This window comes from Primulina eburnea, chromosome 13, assembly GCF_022965805.1.
Source record: "Primulina eburnea isolate SZY01 chromosome 13, ASM2296580v1, whole genome shotgun sequence".
Lineage (NCBI taxonomy): Eukaryota > Viridiplantae > Streptophyta > Magnoliopsida > Lamiales > Gesneriaceae > Primulina > Primulina eburnea.
The window spans coordinates 29588598-29600267 of record NC_133113.1 but is presented as its reverse complement, the minus strand read 5'-3'; the positions used below and the strand labels follow the sequence as shown (position 1 = coordinate 29600267).

The window sequence follows — 11670 nt, the reverse complement described above, 5'->3', positions numbered from 1 at the left end:
CTATATTTATGAATGAAATAACAATTCAATTTAAAACATAAAATAAAAATTAGAATCATATACGATGATAACTGAAATTATCTAGTAAAAATTGTTTAAGTACTAAAAATAAAATTAAACAATTTATTCATTGTCTTTAAAATTTTCTTGAACAAAAATACGAAAATAAGAATTAAATCGGATATGTTCATTATTCAGATTTGAGCAAAAAAACACAAATAGAAATTACAGTTTATGTTTTCTGATTTATTTTTATTTTACAAATTTAATCGATTTTTGTTTATTAAAAATCAATAACAGCCAGATTTTCAGTTAAAAAAATAAAAAATAAAATAGGTGGACTTCAGTACCGTGTTAACGATTTTCGCGCGAACCCACTCGCATGTCCTTAGGCTACGTTTGGTTGGAAGGATTAAATAAATTAATGATTATATGTAAATGATAAAAAAAAATGATTGTGATAGAAATGTAATATATGATGTAAAATAGTATTATGTTTGGTATGATTTTTAAGTATGGATAATTTTGAATTTTTGATAAAATGACGAAATTTCCTTTTTTTTTTTTTCTTTACTCCGGCGACGGCCCGGTCCGACGGTCGACGGTCGGCGGCAGGTCGGTGGTTGGCCGGAAGCGGCGGCTGGCGGTGGTCTGCCGGAATCGGCTGGCGATGGTCGGACAGAATCGGCGACGCTGGTCGGCCGGAAGAAGCGGCGTCCGGCAGAAGCGGTGGAGGTCGGCGGACGGGGTTGCCGGCAAGCGGAAGGCAGCGGTTGTCGGCGGCGACGGTCGGAGGCGGCGGCGGTCGGTGGAAGGAAGTGGTGGGGAGTTTGGATTTAGGAAGAGGTACGTAAAATTGAAAAAGCAGGATGAATTAGAGGTTGAGATAAATAATCCTAGAGAGTTGAGGAGGTAATTATTTTAACCTACTTAATATAACTTAATCATTCATAGGAGGGATTGACCTGGTTAAATAAAAAACGTACCAAACGAGTGATTAGATAGATTTAAAAAAAATAAACCTACTTAATCCTATCAACCAAACGCAACGTTAGAATATTGTTTTAAGGATAACATGCAATTTTTTTATTATAAAAATAAAATTTTATCTATGCACGCATTGAGTTTCAAGAGAATAAATATTTATTATTAGTTGTCCGAAACATGTAAATAATTTTAATGAATTTGAAGTGTATTTGACCAAATAAAATGAATAAAATACATTAGCTCGATTTAAAAATTGACGTGAAATTTATTCATTGTACTCCCCGTCAAGCATAAAAATGAAATTATTTAATGAATCATATGAATTTGTAAACAACGACTAAGAGATACTGCCCAATAAAAAATAAACGACGGTTGAGTGATTCATTGACTGACCTTTTCCATTTTCCTCAATTAAATTCCCAGAAAGCGAAATAATAAAGCATATTAGTTGATCAGGAACTCAAATGAAAACTAGTTTAAATTTCATTCATCAAATTTTAAGATATATAAAAATTTACCACGCAAAATTGATTTCGAACGTTTCCGTATTCCTTAAAATTAATTATTTTACGGGACAATTTCGATTTTCAATATTGCAAGTTTACATTATTTTTTTTAGTCATGTGACTTGTCAATGTTAGATTTTCATCTACTAACTTAATTTTTTTTTTGTTTTGGTCAATTTTCATCCGAAACCAATAAATCTATTACATATGGCTTACTTGAAACTGATACGCTCATACTACATGACTTTATAACAAGAATAGAAGCTATATTATATGCATGAAAATCTGTCTATTAAAATAAAGGAAACGACAAGTTTTTTCTCTTATTTTAAAATATTTGATGTCATTTTGCTTTAATTTATCATTTTTTGTTGTTTAGTTTTATTTTGATGTGTAAATGAGTTTATTCTCGCTATATGGGTTACGTAGAAAAAATCGATATCAGATAAACAATATTGAAAAAAATTAGTGAATTTTGGTTAAAAAGCCCAAAAAAAAAAAAAAATCTCCAAGTTTTGATGAAAACCAACATTAACAATTATATGACCACAACCCGAAACATGCTAATTTAAATTACTAAAAATTGCAATGTTCTCTTATTTTATTAAATACTTCGACTACTCATCACATATTGGTTGGTAATACCTCCGGATCGGAGATAAGTTCGGACTACTCTCGGTAGCCCAGAAGAGGCAGGGGCTCAGGTATTCAGAAAGTCAGGAGTCTTCTCACGTGTGATGTGGGTAAGGAAGGGGCATCTAGAGGTCATCTTTGCCGACCTCCCAAATGCTCGTGGTCGTAACACAGGAAGTGATGGCCGACCTCACGCCGCCGACCTCCTAGATTTGGTATCTTATTGTTGGATATGGTCGGCCGAGCTCCCACCGGGTCCAGACCATAGACGAGCTCCTGCCTAGGGAGCTCACATTCAGACATTAACAGGGAGCCCATAAAAATGAAACCCAGAAATGTAAAGTCCATTAAGATTTAACCTAATTTTGTACAAGCTTATGAGAATCTAAATATACCAAATTAGGACTATTTTTGTTCTCCTATAAATATCAGGTTTCATTAATTGTTTATTCATTAATATACTCACTCACTCTACTCATATAGTATTCTCTCTGTTTTCTATTCTTTGACTTTGTGCTTCCAGATTTCGAAGGTCCGATCCGAGATTCTCAAGTGAAGATCCAACCTCTCGGCTATCATCTCGGATTTCAGCAACTTCAGTTGGGTAAAATGCATCCAACACCCTTGTAAAATATTGAGATTGTGCAAAAACGCTCAACACAAAATTTACATGTATTACAGTCCCTATGTTTTTAGAAAGAAGCTCACGTACCCTAGATCCGCCTAATATGTGTTTGTAGGTATCTTGAACAGGAATCTTTGGGCGTATGGGATGGGACGAAGACCCAACAAGAAGAATGTCACGTATATAATTAGAATTTGGAAGAGCATCCAATGATTGACCTTGAATTAATTATGCATAAAGATTCTACAGCATGGCGTCGATCACGAGCACTCTGGCATGGGCGGTCACAAAACTGCCATGATATATTAAATTTATCTTGGAAATCAGCAATTAGTGACAAAAAGCTTAGGCAACATGTGCATTGCATGCATGTATTTTATTTTACAAACAAGACTGCCATCTGTAAAATATCAATGATGATTATTGTAATACAATGGATAGATATTATCGAAGATAAAAACGATGAATCTACTTATCAAATACCTTTTTCAACCATAATGTAATGAATAATAAATCATGTTATTATACAAATATTAGATATGCCTAAAATTAACCCAGTCTGGTGGCGGATCTAGAAAACCCTGGGAGTGGCTTAATGTACTTGTTTTTTAGAATGGTTAAAAGGAGGGAAAAATGCCGAATTTTAGAAAAAATATACATAAAATTTCAAGTTTTTCATGTGATATATACCCATCTGCTAGATCAATTCATGCCCAAAATCAATAACTTTGCAGAAAAATAACAAAAGATATCAATCAAAAAGAGTTTACGAGAAGAAGAGAATCTGTGAATCATTGAATACGATGGAAATCAAATAATGCTGTTGCATTGCATATATATATTTTTTCCGATTGTCAGAAGAAAAAACTTCAACTCTATTTCTCTGGAAATATTTCTTATCCAGAACTGATCGTTTTCAGTGATCGTCAATGCATACCAGGGGGCATCATCTGGCACGCTATGCTGTTTTTTCAAGATTTCTTGGTTGCATCACCCCTCACTGAATGCAAAAAGTTAATCACAATGAAAAGTTCACAATTAAAAGAAGAAATATATACATGTACATACATGTGTGTGTGCGTGTGTGTTGCAAATACTCAGTATTGTGTATTAATGAAACTAACCTGCTGTGGAAGAGCATGATTCTTCACTGTGCATGAAGAAATTAAATTTAAATAAGTTTTACGGAATAAAATGAAATCTTTTATATGTCGGACATGAATGACAAATGTTAAACCTCAGCCGACTAATCTCTCTCGTGTCCTCGCTCGCAAAGCAGGTAGAGGTATCTTTATCTTCATCATCAATTTTAAAAGTAGTATACCTGCCATTATGCAGAACAAAACAATTAGGGAGCACAAGTTTAACGTAAAAATTCTTCCGATAATTTGAATACTACCTTGTATCTGAAATTTTGAAATCAGGATAGTCTTCCGGTATCTTGTACTTTGAATATGGAAGAATTGTATCTGATTAAATGAGAAAAAGAAAACATAAATTTTTTAACCAACTTCAAAGGGGAAAAAGAGCAGCATCAGATAGTATCCAGAATTAGCATTCTTACTGGAGAAGCTGATAAACATAAAATGAGAAATGAAGGGGAATGGCTTTTTTTAGAAAAAGAACGAAACATTTGATATCGAAATTAAGAAAAAATGGAGGAAGTCGAAAACGCTATAGAGTTGAATTGGAAATATAATTTCTAAAGGATTGCTGCAGGAATGAGGAAACTGAAACTTGGGATTAATTTGCTGGTGGTTAAAAATGTTGTTTGTTTTCCCCATAGCAGCCTAATTAAAGTCAGTACTTCAATTTTGCCCTGGAAAAATGTTTAGGCTTAGTAATAACTGAGATGGAATGCAACTATTTTACTAGACCAAAGCATACAGAGAACCTTTGTTTTTCCAAAAACCAGACTTACTGTGATTTTGTATCATAGATCTACAAAATAATGCAGAAACTGAAGAGAACTCGCGCAAAATTTAATAAATCTTCTTTGATTGGTAAAATATTGGGAAAAAATTACCTGCCATATCAAAACTTCGATTTTGTTTGGTACTGAACCTGAAGTCACAAGAAATCCTGTCAGGAGAATACATATTTGAGAAGAATGGAGAAAATATTACATGAGGCGGACCTTTTAGTCTGTAGATTCCAGTCTTCAAATTTGAAATCTCTTTTCCAATGGTTTTCAATATCGAATTGATCATTAAAACTGACGTCACTTGGATCTGCCCGACTATCGCAAAATGATTCATAATCTCCCAATTCATCATCATCGGCATCTAAGAAGTTGGACCTATTGAATGGAAAAAGAACAAATGTTCCCAGTGATATCATTTAATATAGTGAATCCTACCCAAGCAAAGAGAAATTGGCTTGGCCAATAAAATATGATCTGTACCAACTCTTTGCGTATAGAAGAAAATATAACACGACATAGGAAAAACCTCAGTCATTAAGCAACCTAATGACCCAACTCAACAAAATAATTACAAGAAAAAAATCTGAAGCCCCATTTTCAGATAGTAAATATTAGTAGCAACGCCATTGTCAGGATGATGCCTTTCTTAAGAGGCAGAATGTCGTTAATAACCCCTTAAAAAATTACAAGTTAAAGGTGTGTGATAGTTCACCAGTAACAATTGATTTCAAAGAGCATGTTCAAATAATAAAGAAAATGTCATTAAATTAGAGTCAAAGATGATTAGCACTGTACACTTATATACATGGTAAGTTGGTCAAAAAATTTCCAGGTGATCCAAAAGCATACGACTATCAATTCAAAGTGCAACAAACGCAGATTCAACTTCTCTCAAGAAGTTTGATAGAGTCCACAAAAAATAAACCATGGACCCAAATACTACCCCTTTTGGCTATACGAACTTTTAGATTCTTTTGATCTGAAAAAATTAAACCAGATGATTTATGCTCAAGAATTCCTCATATATGACTTCAAATCATAAGTAAAAGAAAGAAAATTTGGTTACAAATGAAGAGGTATATTGAACAACAAACACTACCATTCCAAATGATTTTGCCATTTTCTCGGCCAATGGAGAAAAGCTCATTCTTGCTAAAAACACCCTTCAAATCACTTGCATTCGAATAGAATGGAGAGGACTTTCTGAAATTTAAGAATTTTGGATTTGGACCACCAATTATATTCACCTTCTCCGTGGAGCAGAAAGGGTATTTTCTAGAGCTGGCATAAGGTGAAAATTCAGAATCTTGCATCATGACGTCCTGTAGTTTATCCATTTGATGCATTAGTCTGAAAGTGTGATAAATATACCCAGAAATACTGGGGTTAAAATAACTTGGCAGGTAACATGTAGAATGTCAACAACTGCAAACATTTGATAAATCAATGACAAAATACAAATGTATATAAAGTACATTCACCCAAGAAGTGATTCTTCTAAGTGGCAGTTAAGGAGGCCTGAATAATTGGAAATAATCAAACATTGGTCAAGCAGTAAATTTCGCCAATTACAACTTAGACCAATTCTCGCTTCCTATTAGAATAAAATTTCACCATATTTTGGCTCAAAGTTTAACTCACAAGAAATCGATTGTGTATATAATTTCTAACCAGATAATATAGACAAGAGCTTTGAAATAATGAAAACAAAATTTAAATTGTCGGTTTGCTTAACAACCAGGAATATGGATACGATCCTTCACTTTTTCCTGCATAGCTGAAGACATAGAATTTTAGCTGACAGTATAATCAAGTATTTACCAGGAGCTCCAATTAATACATGCTGGTAAACACATGTTGAGCACCTTAGCAGGTGCAGGTTAAATAACACAAGTGGAAATGGCATTCAATAAATTTTATGGGCATGCTAAATAGCTTAGAATAAGAATCCGGCCCTGCACAAGGATTATACATGGGACCTACAAGCACATCCGATTTTGACCCCAGAATTATTTATATAGCTGAAAATCGGAGATATAGATGCTCACCATTTGGAACCCAAGATCATCAAAACTATAATCCATGTGTTTGGATGTTGTAGGTTGTTTCCAGGATTTTTTTGGTGAAGAATAACCCTTTAAAAAGAATCTGTAAAATTCAGCAAAAGATAAGAGGGTAATAATCAAATGGATTATAGGCAAGAAATTATTATAAGAGATGTAAAAGGCCAGTATATGATTATACAGTGAAGGAGAAGTACGAGAATGGAAAAATTAATTCATGTTATGGTTCCAAACAAATACTCCTTAAGTAGTGTGCAGTGGAGGAATCATGTGAAGAGCTTATCAGTTGAGAGATACGAGAATGGAAAAATCAATTCATGTTATGGTTTCAGAATCCACACACGACAAAATCTGTATGTAGCCCTAGAAATCTCAGGATTTAGATCACAGAAACCATGGCTAGAAGATCAAATCTAGACTTGATTCCTAAATTACACCCCGTTATGACCTCTTCCATCAGCAATTTCACGAGATTACCTCCCTGGTGTCTTTGGTGACTGAACTGGAGTTTGTGCTTCCACTTTCCCTAAACCTGAAATGAACAAGATATGTATCGTTATTAATGCATGCTAGATTTATAAGGCCCACTAACGATTCGAAAGATCATATAATTTTCATAAAAAAAAGGATTCCTTCATAATTTGGAATTACAAGTGAGTTTATCTGCAATAACACAATCCTGTAAGGTAAAACTCTGAAGTTTTGGAGAATGATTTCTCCGATGTGTAGACAAAAATGCCAAAATGAAACAAATTTTTTTATCTCGGGAATGGGAGGCGAAAAATATATACTGTATCAAAATTTTCAGATAGCGTGATACAAAATTTATAGCATTTCACTCAATGATAAACAAGAACTTTATTATTCAATAAATTATAAAAGCAAACCTTCAACTGAAAATGCAACATGAGCTTCCTGTTCATGCACTGAAGTTTCTTCTGCATTGCTGTTTGTTCCGCCATCGCCAAGCAAATCCATAACTGACATCTCTGGGAACATCAAACAAGATGGAAAATATATTCCAGCTGAGTATCGCATATAAAATTTTTATCATCAATATTGCAGCAAACAGAGTATCGATGATAAAGGCATGAACACCCTCCTAAGAGTGATTCTCCAACAAAGACATGACTTTCGTTTGACAGCCAACATGGAACAACATATGTTCTTTGGAAACAGTATGGGAACTAACACAGATCAATTGATGCTCACGCTGTGCAGGGGACAATATGGAATGATCAAATTTGTTGTCATTCCCAGCTAAATGTTCTTTTGGATCAGTCAAACGGGCCAGAACCCTGTGAAGAATTCGGTGTTAATTCCTTCTGGATAAGAGGATTTTTCTTCAAACAATAGTTAGGAAACATAAAACATGATGCAGCACAGAAACCACAGAAATGATATTCCACATAAATTTGTGTCGACTACCAACATAATAAAGTAAACAAGTCATTGTTATGATGTAATAATTTAATAGATACATAAATTATTAAAATTGCAACAAATTCATTAACAAATTCCAAAGCATGTATGTGATTCACATTTAAACGCACTCACTTCTTTGATTTTCCAGTATCTGAGTAGTGACTAGTTGATGTTCCTGAGGCTGAAACAACAGAGAATGACGCTTACCCAAAAAACAAAGTCTCGATAAAACAATAAAGCATTTGACCTTGTCGGACGAAAAGAAAAAACGAATTAGGATGAGAAGCATACTTTCTTCTTTTGGTTTAGATTGATTTACAGTGTCTCTACCAGTGTGAGTAGTTGGGAACTGGTGGGCGTACTGATGATGGAATTCGAAACCATCATCGTCATTTGAGTTATCTCTTGCTTTTGACGATCGGAAAGAAATAATTAAAACATATCAGTGAAAATTTTATGTAACAAATTAAGACACTTGCTAAATTCCAACAATAAATGCATCATCAAATATGGGTGCATAGAGCGCAGTCATGAACCAAAATGTCAAAATCATTTTTAAATAGTTGTACAGCTTATGAAATTCAATGATGTTTAAGCAAGCCAGGTTGCATATGCAACTGCCAAAAAAATGGTATCAGAAGCATGGAACTAAATATATACATCGAACCAAATAAATCCAAAAAGAATCAACAATAAAATGGAGACTATTAGTCAGCAGCAGCATAGTGTAGATAAAAGAAAACAAAACAAAACATAACTTCTACTTTTTTTATATAAAAAAAGTAACGTCAATACTCAACTAATTGTTGACTTAAGTGACAAATAACTATGAGTTACACTCCTAATGGTCCTCATCGACACCAAATAATGAGAATCTCTGAAAATCAAGCATGTAAAAGCACAAAACGAAAGTATCGCAAATTACCGTTCAAGCTACTGGTCTCGTTCTCGTAAGCTCTAGATGATGCATTTACCAAACTAAGTATGTCAAGTGATCTATTATTTTCATAATTTTGACTGCACGAAGGTTTTCCATCAACATAGCCTTCTGATCCTGCTGCCTGCTGCTGTCGTTTCCTTTGTTCAAAATACTGCCTTTGCCTGTAATTTTTTAAGTCAAGATCAATTTGGGACAGAATATATTCACTCCACTCCACATGGAAAGTACTGAGAATTTCATTTGCTGAGCATGAAGAGAGAACAAGAAATCGATATGCTGTAGAGAGATTTTGCACCTTTCATGGATTGAATTTCTTGACTGCATTTTTTCACCATGAATCACCCGCATGAAACAAATGCTAATGTTAACCACAACCAATGAAACAAACTACGATACAAAAGTTGCAACATAAGGCAAGGATTGCATCAATATCTATCATGTAAATTAAGCAACAGGAAGAAAAAGGCATAGCACAGGAGAACTAAAAACATCTGTTAGAGCAATATAAAGTTATGCAAGTGCTTCATTGCAATGAAAAGAATTATCCCTAAGTGCCTCTTAGAGGATACGGAACATTCATGCTGGCTAGACTAAACTAACAAGTATTGAGAGAGCTTAAACTGTCAGATTGGACAAAGCTTTGATGACCAAAACTTGGCTCTAGTAATAGTAGCCTGTAAAGTGGGGCCACCTCTATTGGCCGACCTTCATACTCTGTGCATTTGTTATATGATAAATCCTTGATTTGATGGTCTTTTTGTCACCATGAACATAAATTTATGTCGTCAGTTATTGCAGTGTTCTAGTCACTTATCCAACTTAACATGAGGTAAAATTACCAAATATGAAAATATCTCAAACAAATTACTTATATACCTTGTATGAATGGTTGTTACTTAAATAAATAGTCATGATTGTTTTTTCAAAAAAAACACTCGTAAGTGCAGCTAGGAGTCCCCAAAATAGTGAGCTTAAATGCAAAGAAGTCAGCTGATCAAAACTCACAGTTGCCACTTTCCGCCTTGATCCACCCATCCATTGTAACATTGTGTACCATACACTCAGACTCAACTAAGCCAAAGAACAATTAAAAAGAAAGAAAAAGAGAAAATGTCATCAGCAATGCAAATCATCATAGAAACATAATGTCATGAAACATCAATCTGAGGAGGTAAAAGCTGACCTTACCTGCATCTAGGGATTCAGATATAATGCTGTCCAAAAAACAACGTAACTGACAAATCTATAGATATAACACTGATTAACATCATCATGATTTTGTAGATTATTTTACTTTATTCAACATAACGCTATAATTAAAATGAAAGAACAACTTATATTTTGGTCGATATCACGAAAAATTGTAAAACTAATGATTCAACCACAGCATAAACAGCAAGTAAGAAATTGAAGATAACTTGAGAGTGATGAAACCATTTATACGCTTTGAGTTCTATCAAACAAATGAAAATTTTATAATTTTAGAATCTAATTGAATATATAGGCAAAAATAAACCAAATAAACAAATGATGAAACCATATGCATGTGAAGTAGAGTTGTCTCACCTTCTAACTGCTTAACAGGATCATATAACGGTTTATCAAAACGCGAACTCATCTACATAATACCTAATTACTCAGAATCAGAAAATTCATCACTCAAAACTCTCGATACAAGGTAACATAAAAAGCGTAAAAGGAAAGCGACGGTGTAAATGGAAAGAGGCACTTGGAAAGAGCAAAAACATTTGAAATTACTACCTCTGTTCCTAGATCAGACGGAAAATGGAGATGAATTGCGTAGAGTTTTCGGATGAATTCGATGTTCTTCGGTAGTCCGTAGTGATCGGCGGCTTCAGAGTAGCGCAAGGTAGAGATAGGAATAGCGGGAACGCACGAGTCCCGGAGTTTTATATAGCTAAGCCACCCATACGCACATTGAGCCCGTTTGATATCAAAAATTTTTTGATTAAAAAAGTGTTTTTGTAAGTTGGTTTTTAAAAATGTTTTTTTAAATAAAAGTTGTGTTAATATTGTGTTTGGATGAATAGATAAAAAGCACTTTTTAAATTAATAAATGTGTTTGGATACATATCATTAAAGTGCTTTTTTAACTCATTAATTTAGGTTATTAAAAAAGGAAAAAGTTCTAAAATAGGGCTTTTAAAAAAACTCTATTTTCAACTTAAATAAGTGCTTTTTTAAGTATTAGAAGCCCACCCAAACAAGTTAAAAATTAAAAAAGCATTTTTTAAAAAAAAAAACACTTTTTTAATTGTAGCTTCTTATACCAAACGGGCTCATTGTTTCGTCATTGAATCCTGCTTTGTTTAGCTCAATCAACTAGCAGCTTACGTGGAAAATTTTAAAAAATAAATAGTATCGTGCAATATACAAATAATAAAATCATTAAGTATGGATATTTAAATAATTATTTTAAAATATTGATAAAATAAATATATTTAATTATTATATAAAAAAATTTATACCGATATCATATCTTTTATTATCTTATAAAGTTAGATATACAAATTGTTTTTAGTGTTATGATGAATTTCCACCAAATT

General features: G+C 33.5%; 2 protein-coding genes across 3 annotated transcripts; both read right to left on the bottom strand.

The window, feature by feature from the left end:
• Positions 1-3465: 3465 nt before the first annotated feature.
• On the bottom strand, positions 3466-5409 carry LOC140810937 (uncharacterized). 2 transcript variants are annotated; one of them, XM_073168858.1, is made up of 6 exons: positions 4889-5409; positions 4778-4809; positions 4151-4220; positions 3989-4075; positions 3876-3901; positions 3466-3751 (listed from the first exon to the last, which is right to left on the bottom strand). In XM_073168858.1, the coding sequence occupies exons 1-6, from the start codon at positions 5089-5091 to the stop codon at positions 3723-3725; spliced, it is 447 nt and encodes a 148-aa protein (XP_073024959.1). In that variant the 5' UTR covers positions 5092-5409; the 3' UTR covers positions 3466-3722. The 2 variants fall into 2 exon arrangements, with proteins under 2 accessions (XP_073024959.1, XP_073024958.1); XM_073168857.1 differs by having other exon boundaries at positions 4778-4815; positions 4889-5407.
• A 23-nt stretch (positions 5410-5432) lies between these two features.
• On the bottom strand, positions 5433-11038 carry LOC140810936 (uncharacterized). Its single transcript, XM_073168856.1, has 13 exons — positions 10865-11038; positions 10287-10346; positions 10109-10174; positions 9399-9421; positions 9089-9264; positions 8455-8571; positions 8296-8344; positions 7951-8036; positions 7626-7727; positions 7216-7270; positions 6724-6823; positions 5775-5997; positions 5433-5654 (listed from the first exon to the last, which is right to left on the bottom strand). The coding sequence occupies exons 3-13, from the start codon at positions 10148-10150 to the stop codon at positions 5557-5559; spliced, it is 1071 nt and encodes a 356-aa protein (XP_073024957.1). The 5' UTR covers positions 10151-10174; positions 10287-10346; positions 10865-11038; the 3' UTR covers positions 5433-5556.
• Positions 11039-11670: the final 632 nt, after the last annotated feature.

Bases quoted from the DNA above. Each gene is read 5' to 3' on its own strand.
- LOC140810936 (XM_073168856.1), bottom strand. From the start codon at position 10,150: ATGTTACAATGGATGGGTGGATCAAGGCGGAAAGTGGCAACT. The intron at 9,265-9,398 runs GTGCAAAATCTC...AAAAAATTACAG, and splicing joins AGAAATTCAATCCATGAAAG to GCAAAGGCAGTATTTTGAAC. The intron at 5,998-6,723 runs GTGAGCATCTAT...GATAAACTACAG, and splicing joins ATGATCTTGGGTTCCAAATG to GACGTCATGATGCAAGATTC.
- LOC140810937 (XM_073168857.1), bottom strand. From the start codon at position 5,091: ATGATATCACTGGGAACATTTGTTCTTTTTCCATTCAATAGGTCCAAC. The intron at 4,816-4,888 runs GTCCGCCTCATG...TTGTGACTTCAG, and splicing joins TGGAATCTACAGACTAAAAG to GTTCAGTACCAAACAAAATC. The intron at 4,076-4,150 runs GTAGTATTCAAA...GCATAATGGCAG, and splicing joins TTCAAAATTTCAGATACAAG to GTATACTACTTTTAAAATTG.